Source organism: Acipenser ruthenus, chromosome 57, assembly GCF_902713425.1.
Source record: "Acipenser ruthenus chromosome 57, fAciRut3.2 maternal haplotype, whole genome shotgun sequence".
NCBI lineage: Eukaryota > Metazoa > Chordata > Actinopteri > Acipenseriformes > Acipenseridae > Acipenser > Acipenser ruthenus.
Genome location: NC_081245.1, coordinates 3,921,648 through 3,939,245, shown reverse-complemented (window position 1 = coordinate 3,939,245; position 17,598 = coordinate 3,921,648). Strand labels below are relative to the sequence as shown.

At 40.2% G+C, this 17,598-nt stretch overlaps 3 protein-coding genes across 3 annotated transcripts; 2 read left to right on the top strand and 1 right to left on the bottom strand.

Annotated features, from left to right (window-relative positions):
- Positions 1–39: 39 nt before the first annotated feature.
- On the top strand, positions 40–6,746 carry LOC131696740 (zinc finger protein 420-like). Its single transcript, XM_059017821.1, has 3 exons — positions 40–367; positions 2,772–3,092; positions 3,626–6,746. The coding sequence occupies exons 1-3, from the start codon at positions 40–42 to the stop codon at positions 4,132–4,134; spliced, it is 1,158 nt and encodes a 385-aa protein (XP_058873804.1). The 3' UTR covers positions 4,135–6,746.
- A 518-nt stretch (positions 6,747–7,264) lies between these two features.
- On the bottom strand, positions 7,265–12,056 carry LOC131724852 (zinc finger protein 300-like). Its single transcript, XM_059017802.1, has 3 exons — positions 11,279–12,056; positions 10,347–10,667; positions 7,265–8,940 (listed from the first exon to the last, which is right to left on the bottom strand). Exons 1-3 carry the CDS (start codon positions 11,604–11,606, stop codon positions 8,324–8,326), a joined length of 1,266 nt encoding a protein of 421 aa, XP_058873785.1. The 5' UTR covers positions 11,607–12,056; the 3' UTR covers positions 7,265–8,323.
- Positions 12,057–12,245: 189 nt separating this feature from the next.
- Positions 12,246–17,598, top strand: LOC131724829 (piggyBac transposable element-derived protein 4-like). The gene is made up of 3 exons (XM_059017704.1): positions 12,246–12,464; positions 13,440–13,637; positions 15,407–17,598. The coding sequence occupies exons 2-3, from the start codon at positions 13,478–13,480 to the stop codon at positions 17,158–17,160; spliced, it is 1,914 nt and encodes a 637-aa protein (XP_058873687.1). The 5' UTR covers positions 12,246–12,464; positions 13,440–13,477; the 3' UTR covers positions 17,161–17,598.

Sequence of the window (17,598 nt, the reverse complement as noted above, 5' to 3'; positions counted from 1 at the left end):
GATTCTGCTACTCGAGTCTCAAGCTAACAGTCAGTGAAGATGGACGTCAGCGTCTCCGTGTCGTTCTTTCAAGACGAGCTCGCCTCTACCATCGAGCACGCAGTGAAAGCGGCTGTAGACACCGTCTTGTGCGAAATCACAAAAGTTGTCGGCGGCATATTCACTGATTTCCAAATGGAAATGGCTGGAAAGGAGAAAGAGAATGAAAGTCTGAAGTTGAGATTGGAAATATCAGAGAGCGAGTTGAAAGCAGTGCGGGAATGCATGAACGCTGCAGATGCAGACATTAAACAACCTCTCAGAAACATGAACCCCGACTGCAATGAACAAGACTTTCAGAGGAATGAGAACCAGGGATTATTTCAAGGTAAAATTGTTTTATTTTATTTTTTTGATGGTATTGCTTGGTCATTCCAACACTCTCAATAACTTTGTAGCCCATTTGATTGGTGAGGTCTCGGTTAGAATTGATCTTAAGACTCTTTTAAAGCGCTCATTATGAGTGGTGTTATTACGTACTGTCCTAATGTATACCAGTGTAATTAATTCTCCAGACTATAAGACTGTGTCCGTGTTTGTAAATCCCGCAGGACGACTCAGAAATGCAAAAATAAACGATTTCCATTACATGAGAGTAGTTGTTAAAACTTCATGCTGATTTTAATAAGCACCAGCTAAGATTTAGCTTTACAGTAAACTAATGTGATCCCTCTGCGTCTCCATCCATCTGCGTTTCCTTCCATGTGATGATGTAGTTATCCTTCTGTCTGGTGTTGATGGCTCCAGGGATCATCTTATTTGCCTGGTCCTACTAATGACCACAAAGTACCACAGATTACCACAAAGTACCCCTATAATTACCACAAAGTACTGCAAATTACCACAAAGCACTGCAGATTACCTAAAAGTACCACAGATTACCACAAAGTACCCCTATAATTACCACAAAGTACCACAAATCAGGGTTTGGGTCAATTCCGAATGGAATTGGAATTTGTTGGTAAATTTCAATTCAAGAATTTGGAATTTGAATTGGAAAAAATCTTCAGGATACAGAACTGGAATGAAAGGAAATATCATTTAATTCCATGAGATTCCACTCATTTTAAAAAGTCAAATGCCACATTTATGTTATACTTTATACTTTTATATTATATCACTATAAACAATACTGATTGCAACAGCATTAATATATACTTTCAAATACTGTATCTTAAGCATGGCTCAAAACTTTGAGAACTTCGTTTTTTTGCATTTTTGTAATGAGATGTTTAAGAGCTACAGTAGTCCTTAATTATTAGTTTTTCTTTATTCATCTGTTTAATCCTTTTGTTCTTCACTCATGGTGTAACCAGGAGGTCCTGGAGTGCAGGATGCTCCCTATAGCCTGTAGCTCCGAGGTGGCTGCACGGCGGGCCTAGTTGTTTAACAGTAACAGTAATTTTGGTTTCATTGTGTACAAAATGTATTATTTAGCAGACTCCTTTATCCAAGGCGACTTACAGAGACTAGAGTGTGTGAACTATGCATCAGCTGCAGAGTCACTTACAACTACGTCTCACCCGGAAGACGGAGCACAAGGAAGGTTAAGTGACTTGCTCAGGGTCACACAGTGAGTCAGTGGCTGAGGTGGGATTTGAACCGGGGACCTCCTGGTTACAAGCCCTTTTCTTTAACCACTGGACCACACAGCCTCCTAGACTTTTGAAATAGACATTATTATTATTATTATTATTATTATTATTATTATTATTATTATTATTATTATTATTATTATTATTATTATTATTATTATTATTATTATTATTTGTTTATTTATCAGACGCCTATATCCAAGACAACTTACAGAGACTAGGGTGTGTGAACTATGCATCAGCTGCAGAGTCACTTACAACTACGTCTCACCCGAAAGACGGAGCACAAGGAGGTTAAGTGTCTTGCTCAGGGTCACACTTAAATGCTGTAGAAAAAGTAGGGGGTTGCGTGTTTGTTGTCTGGTTTAATGTATATTGATCTAAATTTATACTGTGTTTAAACAAAAAAAAACACAAAAAAAAACATTGTTTTAGAAAACTAAAAATAACTGGCAAAAAAAACATATATTGCTAAAATTATTAGTTGTTTTTAAAATCCAAACTCAGGTACAAGCTTTCAAATAAAAATAAAAAACATTGCACACAAATTTAACGTAATAACTGTACAAGAAATGAACACACAAAACAACCCTCTGGAGCTTTAATATCTATATATTTTTGCATTCCTGTAGCCTCTCCTTTTTTACTGCAGTCGCTGGCAGCACACGGTACAGATGATCAATGGAGCTGTCCCACTGTCATCTTAGTTTTCCAGAATTTCCGAATCAAGTTAATGGGCTCTAGACGTGGATTTAGAATTCGTTTGGTTAAAAACGTTTTGCTTTTTGTAAGAATAAATTTATGAAAACGAAAATGGGGCAGACCAGACCACAGCAGCACGGTTTTGGGAAAAGGCACGCTCAATATTGCCAGATGAGGAGCTTGAGGATAGAGCCGCGTTGTTTTTAATAAATTTAAGAAGTGGTCTGCGGATTTTGTCAGTGGGTGAACGGATCAATTATTACCCGGGTAAAAAATGTGTTAGTTTGCGCTGCTGGGGTATTTTGCATGTGTTTATGAAACCAATACAATATATCAGCCTTTTATATTAATAGTGTTATTCAAAATACAATTGGCTTTGCAGAGGAACCTGGCAAGTTAGTAAGTTATAACTGTGTACAATTTTCTTTCACACAGATCCCAAAGAGAGCCATGCTGTACCTAAATCTGAAGCACAGGAGGGGCCAAGGATAGAATCAGTTTACACACTAGAGGAGCCCTTTGACCAGGAGTGGTGTGCAAGTCTAAAGCAGGTTACAGAGCTGACATGTGTTAAAGATGAAGAGGTCCCTCGACTGGAATGTGTTCCTATTAAAGAGGAATTCATAGAACAGGAATGCGTCCCCATCGCAGAGGAAGTTCCTACTGAAAATAATGTCTGGACACTTGAGGAGAACAACAAGCTGGGATCCAGCCTGTGTGATGATTGTCCATCTGAATGTGGACTGGGATTTAGAGGTAATTATAAGAAACATTGAGCTGCCTATTGATCTCACAGAAACTGGTTACTAAACTAGAAGTGTGCTGAAGATTCATATTCTTGGTCATTCCACCTCCATTTAAGCTAGTGAGGCTGCATAACCACTATGTCAATGGCTTGCAACATACCTGTCCTTGCTACTGTGGCATCAATGGGTGATGTCAAATCCAGTCAGGTTGCTAAGTGTCACCAGAAGAAACATTTCAATACAGCACTTGCATGTAAACCTGATCTTATACTTGTATCCCTCTAGGTGATATTGTTAATAATCAAAGTGATATTCTCAAGCACTTGTCCTTATTGACACCCATTATATTCTGCATGGCAAATTTCAATGTGATGATGATAATAAAAGGAGGCTGGTATTAACAGGAGTGATATTAAGCAGGTTTGACTGTATTCTCATCAGAGTTCACTCTAGGAGTTGGTCATGGTTATGAGGGGAAGCCCTGCAGAAGAGTGAATGTGTAAGAATGCTGTACAATAACCTTTGTCTCTCTTTTTTCTTTAGCTGCTAAAGGAATTATCACAGGAGGGACTCCTTTATCACATCTTAAAATCCACCAGCGTGTTCACACAGGAGAGAAACCTTATCACTGCTTTAAGTGTGGGAAGAGATTCAGTAATGTTACAAACCTTAAACTCCACCAACGTGTTCACACAGGAGAGAAACCCTACAGCTGTAATGAATGTGAGAAGAGGTTCACTCGATCGGAATATCTTAAAAATCACCTCCGAATTCACACAGGAGAGAAGCCACACCACTGTAATTACTGTGTGAAGAGTTTCACTCAGTTACAACATTTAAAAGCACACCAACGAATTCACACAGGAGAGAAGCCATACCACTGTGATGACTGTGGGAAGCGCTTTACTGAATTAGGAACTCTTAAAAAACACCAACGAATTCACACAGGAGAAAAACCGTACCAGTGTAATGACTGTGAGAAGCGCTTTACTGAATTAGGATCTCTTAAAAGACACCAACGAATTCACAGGAGAGAAACCACACCATTGTAATGAATGTAGGAGAAGTTTCACTCGAACAGACAGCCTTAAAATACACCAACGAATTCACACAGCAGTGAAACCCTAAATGCTGAATGCTGTGAAAGATTTAATCTGGTGGGACATCTTAATAATCAGAAAACACTAACAAGACAAAAACTCTGTCACTGAAGAGATTAACCCCTTCTCTGCTGAGGCCCTTGTGACCCTCAGCGCTACAGGAATTTTGTCAGTTTGTTTTCCACCAAAATGACCATATGTGCCCTTTCAGATACCCCAGACAATCAATCAATCTCTCTCTTGCTCTCTCTCTCTCTCTCTCTCTCTCTCTCTCTCTCTCTCGCTCTCGCTCTCGCTCTCTCTCTCTCTCTCTCTCAAATTCAAACTGGCTTTATTAGCATGACAGGAGTGATCCAGTGTTACCAAAGCATTTCAACACACATTACATGTTGGGGCAGCAGTGTGGAGTAGTGGTTAGGGCTCTGGACTCTTGACCAGAGGGTCGTGGGTTCAATCCCAGGTGGGGGACACTGCTGCTGTACCCTTGAGGAAGGTACTTTACCTAGATTGCTCCAGTAAAAACCCAACTGTATAAATGGAGAATTGTATGTAAAGATAATGTGTAAAAAATAATGTGATATCTTGTAACAATTGTAAGTCGCCCTGGATAAGGGCGTCTGCTAAGAAATAAATAAATAAATAAATAATAATACATACATAAAATAGAAATACAATGTTAATAACACACACTATCACCCCCTCCCTCCTCCTTAACAGAATGTAAGCAATATAACAGCCCCCTGTCTAATTTAACAATAAACAGGTCATTTCTATTGAGTGTCTCCACACTGTCCCTCAGGCTGGGACAGGCATGCACGTCCTGGGCTGCTCACTCTGCAGTCAGAGCCTCCTCTCCCAGCAGGATCTGCAGTTTCTCAGTCAGGCAGGTGTGGAAACTGGGTCAACTGACTCAAGAATTTCAGGAGGTGTGTGTCCCTTATTTGGCAGTATATGGAGCAGGACAGCAGGAGGTGCGCCTTTGTTTCGACTTCTCCCAGCTCACAGTGACAGCACACTGTTCAGTCTGTCCAGCCAGCTCCTTTCATGGCGGCCTGTTTCGACGGCCAGGCTGTGGTCACTGAGTCTGTACTTCGTTAGGGTTTGTCTTTGTTTGGGATCTTTTACCCTGATATTGTGCCAGGTTAAAGCCCCTGTTCAGGGCTCGAGAGCATTCCAATTTGTTAATTAATTTTGTTTCATTATCCTAATGCTCAATGTATGTCATTTTATTATTGAGATCAATTTGTTTAAATGTTATTGCTGTAATTTTGTCATCGGCAGTGTTGCCAGGCTAGTGTTTCTTTGCTCGTTGTCTCAGGGGGTCTGTCTGAGCAGAGCTGGGGTCTCTGGGATGCTTTGTGGGATGGAGTAAGGGGAAGAGACCAAGTTCAGTTCCCGACACACATGGTTGTTATCCCATGTTTTGTAATTATATTTTGAAAGTGGGCCCCATATTTGGCTGACATAAAGAAGGATTGGTTGGATAACAGTCACAGATTTTTAGCCAGATCTTTATTGGGGGGGTTATATTTGTAAAGTGCTTTTTTCCTTCAATGCGTTTATAGCCACATTGGAACTCCCTGACGCGCTGATGGTCAGAACCAGGTAAACGTGGCTAGTGGTGATTCCCAGAGTGAAGCGGTTCCTGTTTCTCTACAATTTCATGTTTCGTTATTTACACTATTTACAAAGTCAAGGTCATACATACATACATACATATACACAGAGAGAGAGAGATGGTGGACGTCACGGTGATGTGCCAGGTGCACGGTTGCCAGCAGGGTGCAGCCTCGGGACACCTCAGCGTTGATGTTATGGATGACTGGCTGTGGCACCTCCTGCTCTGGGCAGTAGGGTGGAGATGGTAACCTTGGTTGAGGGGAACTCTTCGGTGGCTGTAGCTGCCACCTGCCTCAGGGTTTGGCCACGTCGCCCCTGCGTGTGCGCTCAGGTCGTTAGTCCCGGTGTGGATCAGGATGTGCTGGGCGTCGCTCAGTCTTCGCCCTGGCAGCAGGTCTGTGTTGTTGGGCACCAGATCTTCTTTACTCTTCTTCCAGGGAAGAGGTGCCTCTCAATCAGATACTTATCATTTGAGACACTCAGGATGATAATTTCTGCACTGGCCTGCTGCACAGTGAGTGTGTCAGTGCTTTGGGTGTTAGAAGGGGCAGTCTGTGTGTGAACACCTTTCAGGTAAAAAAACGATCGACGATCCCCAACAAACTTATCAGAACTGGAGCAATTTTCCCGTGAAGAATGGGCAAACATGTCACCATCCTACTGTGCAAAGCTAGTAGAGACCTATCCAAAAAGACTCATCGCAGTAATTGCTGCAAAAGGTGCTTCTACCAAGTGCTGACTTAAGGGGCTGAATACTTATGCAACCAGCAAATTTCATTTTGTACATTTTCTTTGCAAGTCTTGCTGACATTTAACCTCCTCCTCATATAACAGTGTTCACTTTAACCACGACAGCTTTGAATAAAAAAAGTTAGTTTGAAAAACTGTGCACACATTATTTGTAATTCAACAAAATGTGACATTATTGGTAGGGGGTGAATACTTCTGCAAACCACTGTGTGTGTGTATGTATATATATATATATATATATATATATATATATATATATATATATATATATATATATATGTTTTTGATCCAGCTAGTTACTACGCCCAGCACAATAACTTAGACTTTTATTGGCCAACAGAATCAGGTGATAATGTGTTTGTGAACACAGAACCAATGTGCGATGTTTGAACGTCATTTGATCTTTTTATGTCTAAACGTACCTACAGTATACTAGGATGTAATGCAAGGCTCATTATTACAATGTTCGAGTCAAAATTAAATTTTAATCTAAATATTGTGTATTCCCTAGAAAATATGACTGGGAAAATATTGAATAGTAGACAAAACTGGGTATGAATCAGTAAAAACCGAGATTCAGTTAAAAAAGAAAATGTAATCCTGTAATTTTTCAGTAAAATTTGCTGTAAACTGGAAATGCAGAACACTACTTTTATTAAAATAAACAAAGCAAAGGTAATTACCCTTATACACATATTAAAACAAAAAAGTGTTACTTATATTATTTATTTCTTAGCAGACGCCCTTATCCAGGGCACCTTACAATTGTTACAAGATATCACATTATTTTTACATACAATTACCTATTTATACAGTTGGGTTTTTACTGGAGCAATCTAGGTAAAGTACCTTGCTCAAGGGTACAGCAGCAGTGTCCCCCCACCTGGGATTGAACCCACGACCCTCCGGTCAAGAGTCCAGAGCCCTGACCACTACTCCACACTGCTGCCCTATATTGAAACCTTTATATTGAAAGTTTTGCAAAAAGCAGTACAAGTGATGAATAAATTGCAGGGAAACTGTCTAGTGCTTTATTGAAAAATAACAAAAAACTGACAATCTGTCAGGATGTGAGTGGTGCGGGTGAATAAGGAATGTCCAAACAGAAGGGGGGGGGGGGAGGTTACAGCTCAAATTCCTTCTTTCTCTGTCACACAATCATTTAAATATTAACATTTTATTTTAAAACAATGTAAACCAGTTCAGGCTCCAACATGGACTGGCATTTACACCTGGAGAATCCCCATTACCCATAACTGTATATACACCATTGGGATTGTTTCTATTTGTAACTTATATCAGTTCAGACAGCAAGGCAATGAAACACATCCTCCTCCATCCTAACCTATCTTCAGAAGCTCTCTCATGGTCGGACTTCATGCATCACAGGCTTCCACAGTGTTAGCATCAGCCACGGCGCCCTCAAACAGTATTACTTTTCCTTTGAGGGCAATCAACATTTATTTAAATCTAAAAAGATATTTAAAAAACAACACTACACTCAGTTCAGCTCATATTTATTAATCTGGTTATTTAGCATTTATCTTGCAGCATGTTACTGCAAATGCATGATGGGAACAAGCAACACATCTTCCGAAAAACTTGTTTGAGGTGTGAAGCTCAGAATTGACCAAAGCTTAGCATTGACTTGAAAGAGCTGGAGACTTTGTAACTAGTGGGGAGTGTACATTTTGGATCTGAAATGATTAGAAGTAACACTATTTATCAAGCAAGTTTATTCTTTTGTTCAGTAAATATTTCTGTATTTTACTCAAATGTAGTCCTGGTGTTGAGGTGTCCTCAACTGACTGAAATTCTGTGAATTCTCTTGTCTCCCTGGAGGCCCAAAAACTAGCTGAACTCTTGTGTGAATTTTATGGTGTCTTTTAAGGTTTGATAAGTGACTGAAACTCTTCAGACATTCGCTACATTGATAAGATTTCTCTTTTTTGTGAGTCCGCTGGTGGATTTTCAAAGAACTTAAATACGTGAAACTCCTCCCACACTCAGTGCAGTGATAAGGCTTCTCTCCTGTGTGAATGCGCTGGTGTGATTGAAGATTTCCTACTCGTGTGAATCTCTTCCCGCACACAGTGCAGTGATAAAGTTTTTCTCCTGTGTGACTGCGCTGGTGGCTTTTAAGCTGCGGTGAGCGACTGAAACTCCTCCCACATTCACCACAGTGATAAGGTTTCTCTCCTGTGTGAATGCGCTGATGTGCTTGAAGATGTCCTAACTGTGTGAATCTCTTCCCACAGTCATTACAGTGATACGGTTTCTCTCCTGTGTGAACACGCTGGTGGATTTCCAGCTGGGATAAACAACTGAATCTCTTCCCACAATCAGCACAGGGAAATGGAGTGTCTCCTGTTTGATTCCCCTTAGCAGCTAGAGAAAAAAAAGAGAGACAAAGGTTATTGTACAGCATTCTTACACATTCACTCTTCTGCAGGGCTTCCCCTCATAACCACGACCAACTCCTAGAGTGAACTCTGATGAGACTACAATCAAACCCGATTAACCCTCTAAACCCCAGAACGCCCCTTGTGTTTTTTCAGGTGCTGCAATAATCATTATCGCATCAACAGAAGGGATTCGCTTATGACCTGGAAGTGGAAATGATGTATGTTCACATTTGAAGCTACCTACGTTTGAGGTTTACCAAAACAAAGATGGATGCGCCCAAGAGACGAACATATTTTTTGGTGTGGAGACTATTGCTGAGATGGTTTCAGAAATTCATCTGAAGAAAGCGATCCCGAATCATTCTCGTCTGCCTCAGACATGGATTTAGATCAGATACAAGAGTTTAAAAAAGTGAAACATAACTGGTATACCAGCGTTATAAGAAAACTGTATGATGCATTGTTTTGTAATTGAATTGTATGCTAAAAACAACACAAAAGAAATAGCAAGGCAGTTAGTATTGGGTATTGAGTATCTGAAAATCTGATTTGATTGTGGCTGAATTTACCAAAAAGTAAATGTTATGTTGGTTGTAAATAACGCTGCTACAGGCAAGCGTTGCCTTTTTTCATCATTGTGTTTTATACTGACTTCTTGGAGCCTTGGTATATTTGTTTGCTGTAGTAAATCTAATAAGCAGGCGTTTTTGTTGTTTTGTTGTATAAACAATGTTTTTATGCGTCAGCTCTGTGTGGATATTTCTGTTTGTTTGTTGTAAACAATAAAAAAATAATGGAACTCTCTTTGTTCATCCAGTTATACTTTTTCAGTCTTTCTTCAATAATTTTACAATGTTATCATTTTACATTGTTATTATTGCAGTTTTAATGCCACATTTTTTTTTTCTAGAAATGCATAGAGTTTTAATATTTGAATTGTATTGCTTAATTAAAAAAAAAAAAAAAAAACTATTTCAAAATATGAATACACACAGTATAGGGCTATATTTTTGTAATTTAAACATTGAAATGTTTCTTCTGGTGACACTTAGCAACCCGACTGGATTTGGCATCACCCATTGATGAGACATGTGATCCCAGCACCACTATAAAGCTGTGGGAGCAGCACAACTGCAAACAGTCTACCAGAAACAGGGACATGCAAAGATCTAACAGCATTCAAAACAGGGATAATAGTGGATGCACATCTAGCACATGTCACAGTAGCAAGGACAGTTATGTTGCAACTTGCAGGGCATTGACATAGTGGTTGGGATAAATTTAGCTTGAATGACCAAACATGTCAATCTTCAGCACACTTCTACAGCTTAGTAACTCATTTTTGCAAGATTAATAGTCATCTCAATGTTGCTTGTTTTGTATAATTACCTCCAAATCCCAGTTCACATTCAGGTGGACAATCATCACACAGGTTGGATCCCAGCTGGTTGTTCTCCTCAAGTGTACAGACATTATTTTCAGTAGGAACTTCCTCTGCGATGGGGACACATTCCTGTTCTATGAATTCCTCTTTAATAGGAACACATTCCAGTCGAGGGACCTCTTCATCTTTAACACATGTCAGCTCTGTATCCTGCTTTAGACTTGCACACCACTCCTGGTCAAAGGACTCCTCTTGTTTGTAAACTGCTTCCATCCTTGGCCCCTCCTGTGCTTCAGATTCAGGGACAGTATGGCTCTCTTTGGGATCTGTGTGAAAAAAAATTGCACAAAATTAATACTCTTACTTACTAGCCCCTTGTCAGAAGTCTGGCTGTGTGGTCCAGTGGTTAAAGAAAAGGGCTTGTAACCAGGAGGTCCCCCGGTTCAAATTGTGTGACCCTGAGCAAGTCACTTAACCTCCATGTGCTCCGTCTTTCAGGTGAGACGTAGTTGTAAGTGACTCTGCAGCTGATGCATAGTTCACACACCCTAGTCTCTCTAAGTCGCCTTGGATAAAGGCATCTGCTAAATAAACAAATAATAATAATAATAATAATAATAATAATAATACTACTACTACAACATTTTGTACATTTGATCCCTTTCTGGAGCGCTGGTCACCCCGAATTACATTTTTGTATGCAGAAAAGGATTACTGCAAGAGTCGGGAATCTCGTTAACATGTTGGTGTTTTTTTTTTCCAGCAGAACCTCCAAAATAGTATCTGCTATGGCCAAATCGTAGCAGTTGGCGTGTCTGCATCCCCACACACATAACATTTACATTTAGAGCTTTCTCCCTGTCCCAATAGAATTTACTGAAAACGTATTTAAGGCGTTGGAATGAACAAGCGATAAGATAAAAATAAACAACCTTACCTTGAAATAATCCCTGGTTCTCGATCCTCTGAAAGTCTTGTTCATTGCAGTCGGGGTTCATGTTTCTGAGAGGTTGTTTAATGTCTGCATCTGCAGCGTTCATGCATTCCCGCACTGCTTTCAACTCGCTCTCTGATATTTCCAATCTCAGCTTCAGACTTTCATTCTCTTTCTCCTTTCCAGCCATTTCCATTCGGAATTCAGTGAATTTGCCGCCGACAACTTTTGTGATTTGGCACAAGACGGTGTCTACAGCCGCTTTCACTGCGTGCTCGATGGTAGAGGCGAGCTCGTCTTGAAAGAACGACACGGAGACACTGACCTCCATCTTCACTGACTGTTAGCTTGAGACTCGAGTAGCAGAATCCTCTTTGCTTTTAATGTATGTATTTCCCCCTGGAGAATTCACATTCATATAAATGCCACACTTCTGGTGCGATTAAGAAAGAAAACAAACACCAGAACCGTCTTACTTTACAAGGAGTAACGCTGTTTGCATCATGTGCAGCTATAACGTATAATACGTTTGTTTTCTCAGTAAACAAACAAATTCAACATTTCTGTGTGCACAGCTGACCCACTCCGCGCTGTCTGAGTTTTTAAATAAAACAGAAAACTGACTCTTTGTTTCAGAACTCAGTGCATGCAATAAAAGAACAAATGTCTTATATGTCATTAGGAAACGGTTTTACCCAACCTAAATACTTTTAAACAGCAGGTAATAAAATTCTGTAAAATCAACACACGCTGCAGCCATCTCTTCCTCCCAGCAAATACAAAGCACGCTTCTATTTCCTGTAATGAAATGGAACGTCACTGGCAGTGGGCGTGTCCTGGTTGGAACCGTGACGTGTTATTGGCTGCAGAAAAATCTCTCAACCCAGTTTGCGAAACTGATTGGCTGGCCGCCCTGTCGAAACTGGACACCACAGATTACGCTATGATTGGCTCTTGCGCTGTTGTGTTTTTATTACGCAATGTCCTGTTTTGGATAAGAAATGGCGCCAGTTTTGTTTCTCTGGTTTGTGTTACGCGTGTCGAAGTTTATAATTTATTAACAGATTGGACTTTGTTTTCTTTTTTGTTTATCTGAATGTTTTTATTTAAAGTGACGGTTTAGATGTGAAACGGAAGTCTTGAGATCGATTAAAGAAAGAAAAACAACAATTTAGCCGACTGAAGAGAGGTAAACAAAACATTATCGTAATTTAAATTCACTTTTATATTGCTTTTTTTTTTAGACATACTACAGTATAGTCCACTGCATACCCATTTCAAAACGGAATTTGAAAACTGAACTCCACAAAAATGAAGTTTGACTTTTAAATCTACAAAGGAGCACTTTGAGACCAGTGTGAAGTTTGATGTGGAGATTCGCAGTCAGTGTGTTTATATACATAAGAATTGCGATATTTTTCGGAATATATATTTTTTTCAAAAAGTCTCATATAACACATTTTTTCTGAGAACATATCTATAAATACGACAAGGGCAGCAGTGTGGAGTAGTGGTTAAGGCTCTGGACTCTTGACCGGAGGGTCGTGGGTTCAATCCCAGGTGGGGGACACTGCTGCTGTACCCTTGAGCAAGGTACTTTACCTAGATTGCTCCAGTAAAAACACAACTGTATAAATGGGTAATTGTATGTAAAAATAATGTGATATCTTGTAACTATTGTATGTCGCCCTGGATAAGGGCGTCTGCTAAGAAATAAATAATAATAATTAATACAATTCTACTCAAAATGCTTTAGATATCGATATTTTCTGAAATGGTAGCTTTTAAAGGGAAATAAAACAAAAACCATCAAAGTAGGAGTATTGTGATTATAATTTGTTCTTACCAGAGCATTTATACTTCTAAAAAATGCAGAAAGATTGTGCCTCACTGATTAGTATATAATGATACGATGAGTTGACAACTGTAAAGTTTGATCAGCACAGAGCGCTCTGAGCAAAACTCTCCAGAGTCAGAATTCATATTACAAAGGTGCAGCAGATATCAAGAACATTTCAAGTAAATTTTGATATGTGATTTTAAATAATATTGGATTAATACATTATATAGTTTTCTAAAGTGTGAGTTCTGTGGAAATTCAAATAAAAGCACTTTATATGCAATCTGAAATGACAAACTAAAAGTCTTGTCTCCTTTTCTTCAGTGAGAACGGATCAGCCTCACTCAAAGGAAGTTTCTGAGATGGAAGCAGCTCACATCAGCCCAGAGCCTCCTATTCGATGGGTTGTTTCTGCAGACAGGACTGTTGAGATCAAGGAGGAAGTGACTGAGCTGGGGTGTGACCAGGCCAATGAGCGGATCCTGCAGGAGGAAACGCCACCTTCTAGCATCACTGAGAGAGGTGAGTGAAACTGGAATGCTGGGAATAGGGGAGTACAGTACATTAAGGGGTCATTTATTTCTGTTTTGGCTTCTTCATTTTGCAGAGGATCTACATTCCTCTAGTTAAACCTTCTGTGCATTTTACTTTATTAGAACACAGTTGCCATTCCAGTTTGTTTACATGCCCATTCAGGCTAACCTAGGGTTTAATATTCAGGCCTACATGACCAAATGTACTCTCTTGCTTATTTTTTTCATTTTAAATGACGTCTTGTTGCATGATAAAATAAAATATGTTCAGATTGATTATTTTAGGTAAGTTATAAATAGTAAATGTTTCTACAGAGTTTTATGTTAAATGTGTTTGAGTAGCTGTACTAAAAAAAACAACTCACCGATTGAATTATGAGAGACAAAGTTATATAACACTAAATAATAGTTTGAAATCATTTTGTACCAGAACAAACTTTCAAAGTTAGATATCAATGCTAGGACAGCGTACGTCAGCTCAATACAGCATCTGATATTATGCATTTAGTTTGGATTATACATTTCAAGTTGCTGTGAACATGTCAAAGCAGTCTTCTACTGCATTACTATAAAACCATAAATATTTGCGACCAAAATATTTGGTGAATCACACCCATAAAGCCTATTTTGCTCTGAAATGTTGGCGACCTGTTGCAATATACGAAGTATGTATTGTTAGCGGAATGTGCTATACATGCTAGAAATGTGTGTGTTTTTTTTTCATAAGCAAAAAACTAATAATAAAGGCTCGCAAATATGTATGGCTTTGCAGTATCCATATAAACAGTCACAGGCAGATCTGCATATTTCTTCTTCACAATGATATAATGGGCAGTGTTTACAGTAGGGTTTGCTGTGTTCTGTGACCCAAGGCATGCAGAGCGCTGTCCCGAGGACAGCACAGGTCAGTGAGTCTTGTGTCCTGTCCTGTGCTGTCCTGGCTGTGCTGAGTCTTGTGTCCTGTGCTGTCCTGGCTGTGCTGAGTCTTGTGTCCTGTGCTGTCCTGGCTGTGCTGAGTCTTGTGTCCTGTGCTGTCCTGACTGTGCTGAGGTCTTGTGTCCTGTGCTGTCCTGACTGTGCTGAGGTCTTGTGTCCTGTGCAGTCCTGACTGTGCTGAGTCTTGTGTCCTGTGCTGTCCTGACTGTGCTGAGTCTTGTGTCCTGTGCTGTCCTGGCTGTGCTGAGTCTTGTGTCCTGTGCTGTCCTGGCTGTGCTGAGTCTTGTGTCCTGTGCTGTCCTGGCTGTGCTGAGTCTTGTGTCCTGTGCTGTCCTGGCTGTGCTGAGTCTTGTGTCCTGTGCTGTCCTGGCTGTGCTGAGTCTTGTGTCCTGTGCTGTCCTGACTGTGCTGAGTCTTGTGTCCTGTGCTGTCCTGGCTGTGTTGAGTCTTGTGTCCTGTGCTGTCCTGGCTGTGCTGAGTCTTGTGTCCTGTGCTGTCCTGACTGTGCTGAGTCTTGTGTCCTGTGCTGTCCTGGCTGTGCTGAGTCTTGTGTCCTGTGCTGTCCTGGCTGTGCTGAGTCTTGTGTCCTGTGCTGTCCTGGCTGTGCTGAGTCTTGTGTCCTGTGGCAGTGCCCTAGCGCTCTCTCGTGAGTGTCTGGTGTAGGTTCTGCATACTCTGCCAGAGTCCTAATTTAAATCTGAATCTTAGAATAGATACTTTTATTACTATAACTGCATTTTATTACAAAATCTTATTTACTTAATATGAGGAATACATATTTTAACATTCAAATTGAAATATTTTTTATTTCTGTTGACGAAGGCGGAGAATCATTTATAGGTTTTACGGCTTCTGAGGCCGATAAAACGTATAATTGGGCGAGCCTATACAGGAATCTGGATGGGGATGACAGCGATATCGATTTAAATGAAGAAGAGGATGAGGACGAAGATGAAGAAAAGAGCAGCAGGGAGGGAGGAGGTGAAAGTACAGACGAAGACGTGCCTTTAACTCGCTTCAGAGTCCCGAATTGGACCCGACTAACAGAATTGCCGGAACAGAAAATGCCATTGAATATAAAGAATTACACAGAGGTTAGTGGTCCGAGATTCATACCCCGCAGCGCAACCCGACCAGCTGAGTTCTTTGAGCTGTTGTTTTCATCAGAGCTGCAAGAATACATCTGCAGCGAGTCCAACAAATATGCATTAGAAATGAACGAAAAGTACAGAGAAAGAAACGCTAAATCCAAAACGTATGAGAGGCTATTTTCATGGTGGACTCAATCTGGCGGTATGACAAGAAATAGATTGCGTGCTGTTTTAGGGTTGTGGCTGAATATGGGGTTAGTGTGGAAGCCCGACATGAAAGAATACTGGAATACGAAAGATGCACTGCGAGCAACGCCAGGATTCGCGCGAATAATGTCCCGCGACAAGTTTCTGTTTTGTCTTGCAAACCTGCACTTGAATGACAACAGAAAGCAAGAGAAGAAAGGCAAACCCGGTTACGACAGTCTATTCAAAGTGCGACCAGTACTTGATCAGGTGGAGTCTCTTCTTACAAAGTACTATGTTCTAAATGAATTTGTTTCAATCGATGAAAACCTGTTAGGATTTAAAAACCGAACGTCTCTTAAGCAGTACCTTCCAAACAAATTTGGACTAAAGCTGTGGGTGCTTGCTGACAGTGCAAACGGGTATGTGTACAAATTTAAATTGCATACAGGAGCTTCAAACGACACAGAGAGAGAGACCTATGATGTTGTTATGTCTCTCATGGATGGTCTGTTGGATAAGGGACATACTTTGATTACTGACAACTTCTACACCTCTGTACCTCTCGCTTCAGCTCTTACTTATCAGCACAACACCCAGCTGGTCGGAACACTGCGTGGCAATAGAAAATACTTGCCTTCGGTTCCGAAATGCAGAGTCGGTGAACAGGTGGTTTACAGGTCTGGGAGATTGCTGTATACTGCTGTCAGACAAAAGACAAGCCACAAGAAGCCACTTCTCCTGCTTAGCACCAGGAACATAGCAACTGAGGTAAAAGTGAGACGTGCAGGTAAAGATGTTACCGTACCCGAGTGTGTTGAAATGTACAGTCGGAAAACGGGAGGTGTGGATTTGGCAGAACAGAAGATTTACTCTTATGAGAATGAAAGGAGATCGTACAAGTGGTACTTTAAAATCTTTTTCAGTGTGATCAACAGGTTGGTGCTGAATAGTTACATCCTGTATCAAGACACGGTTCAACAACGCCAGCAGGTGGAGAGCGATGTACACCTGCCCCCGCTCAGCAGAAGGACATTTTTAGCCTCAGTTATTGATGACTTCTGCAAAAATGTGTGTGACAATGAGAAAGTCGCGCCGATCCCGCCCTCGCTGCATTCTGGATGCAAGCTAGAAAAGATGAAAATAACCAAAACGTCTTCTGGCAAGAAACGTCAGCCAGAGAAAGATTGTACAGTTTGCAGCAATCGCAAAGTGAAGCGAACAAGAACCACATACACATGTGCTGCCTGTAACATCGGCGTGTGTCGAGAATGCTTTCACAAGCACTCAAAAAAGTGAACTTTCACCGTCTTTACAGAAGAACATTTTTTCTGACTTTTATTTTTATTACACGTTTTTAATTTATCAATCATAAACATGGCCATTTTTTTTTTTTTTTACCAAATCCAAGAACTAGAAATATCGCACCTAAAAACGGATTGATTTTAACCAAACCGTAGAACTGGATTTACAAATCATTAAAAAGGACTTTATTGCATATGAATTGAGAATAAGCTTCCCTGTGCTAATCCTGATGTGTCTCGATAACTCACAGCAAGTTATGTGTGTTTATTACTTTGAGTGTAAAATTGCTGTTGGTGTTTCTGCCATGCCGTGTGATTTTCGGTTTATGCTGTTTGTTTGGTTTCATGATACATAACAAGATTGTGGTTACATTTATTTTCTTTTTTTTTTTGTAAAATAAACTACCTGGTAAATAAATGTCTGTGGATGGAA

Coding starts and splice junctions, on each gene's coding strand:
- LOC131696740 (XM_059017821.1), top strand. CDS start 40: ATGGACGTCAGCGTCTCCGTGTCGTTCTTTCAAGACGAGCTCGCCTCT. Junction 368..2,771: donor GAACCAGGGATTATTTCAAG/GTAAAATTGTTT, acceptor TCTTTCACACAG/ATCCCAAAGAGAGCCATGCT. Junction 3,093..3,625: donor ATGTGGACTGGGATTTAGAG/GTAATTATAAGA, acceptor TTTTTTCTTTAG/CTGCTAAAGGAATTATCACA.
- LOC131724852 (XM_059017802.1), bottom strand. CDS start 11,606: ATGGAGGTCAGTGTCTCCGTGTCGTTCTTTCAAGACGAGCTCGCCTCT. Junction 10,668..11,278: donor GAACCAGGGATTATTTCAAG/GTAAGGTTGTTT, acceptor TTTTTCACACAG/ATCCCAAAGAGAGCCATACT. Junction 8,941..10,346: donor ATGTGAACTGGGATTTGGAG/GTAATTATACAA, acceptor TTTTTTCTCTAG/CTGCTAAGGGGAATCAAACA.
- LOC131724829 (XM_059017704.1), top strand. CDS start 13,478: ATGGAAGCAGCTCACATCAGCCCAGAGCCTCCTATTCGATGGGTTGTT. Junction 13,638..15,406: donor TTCTAGCATCACTGAGAGAG/GTGAGTGAAACT, acceptor CTGTTGACGAAG/GCGGAGAATCATTTATAGGT.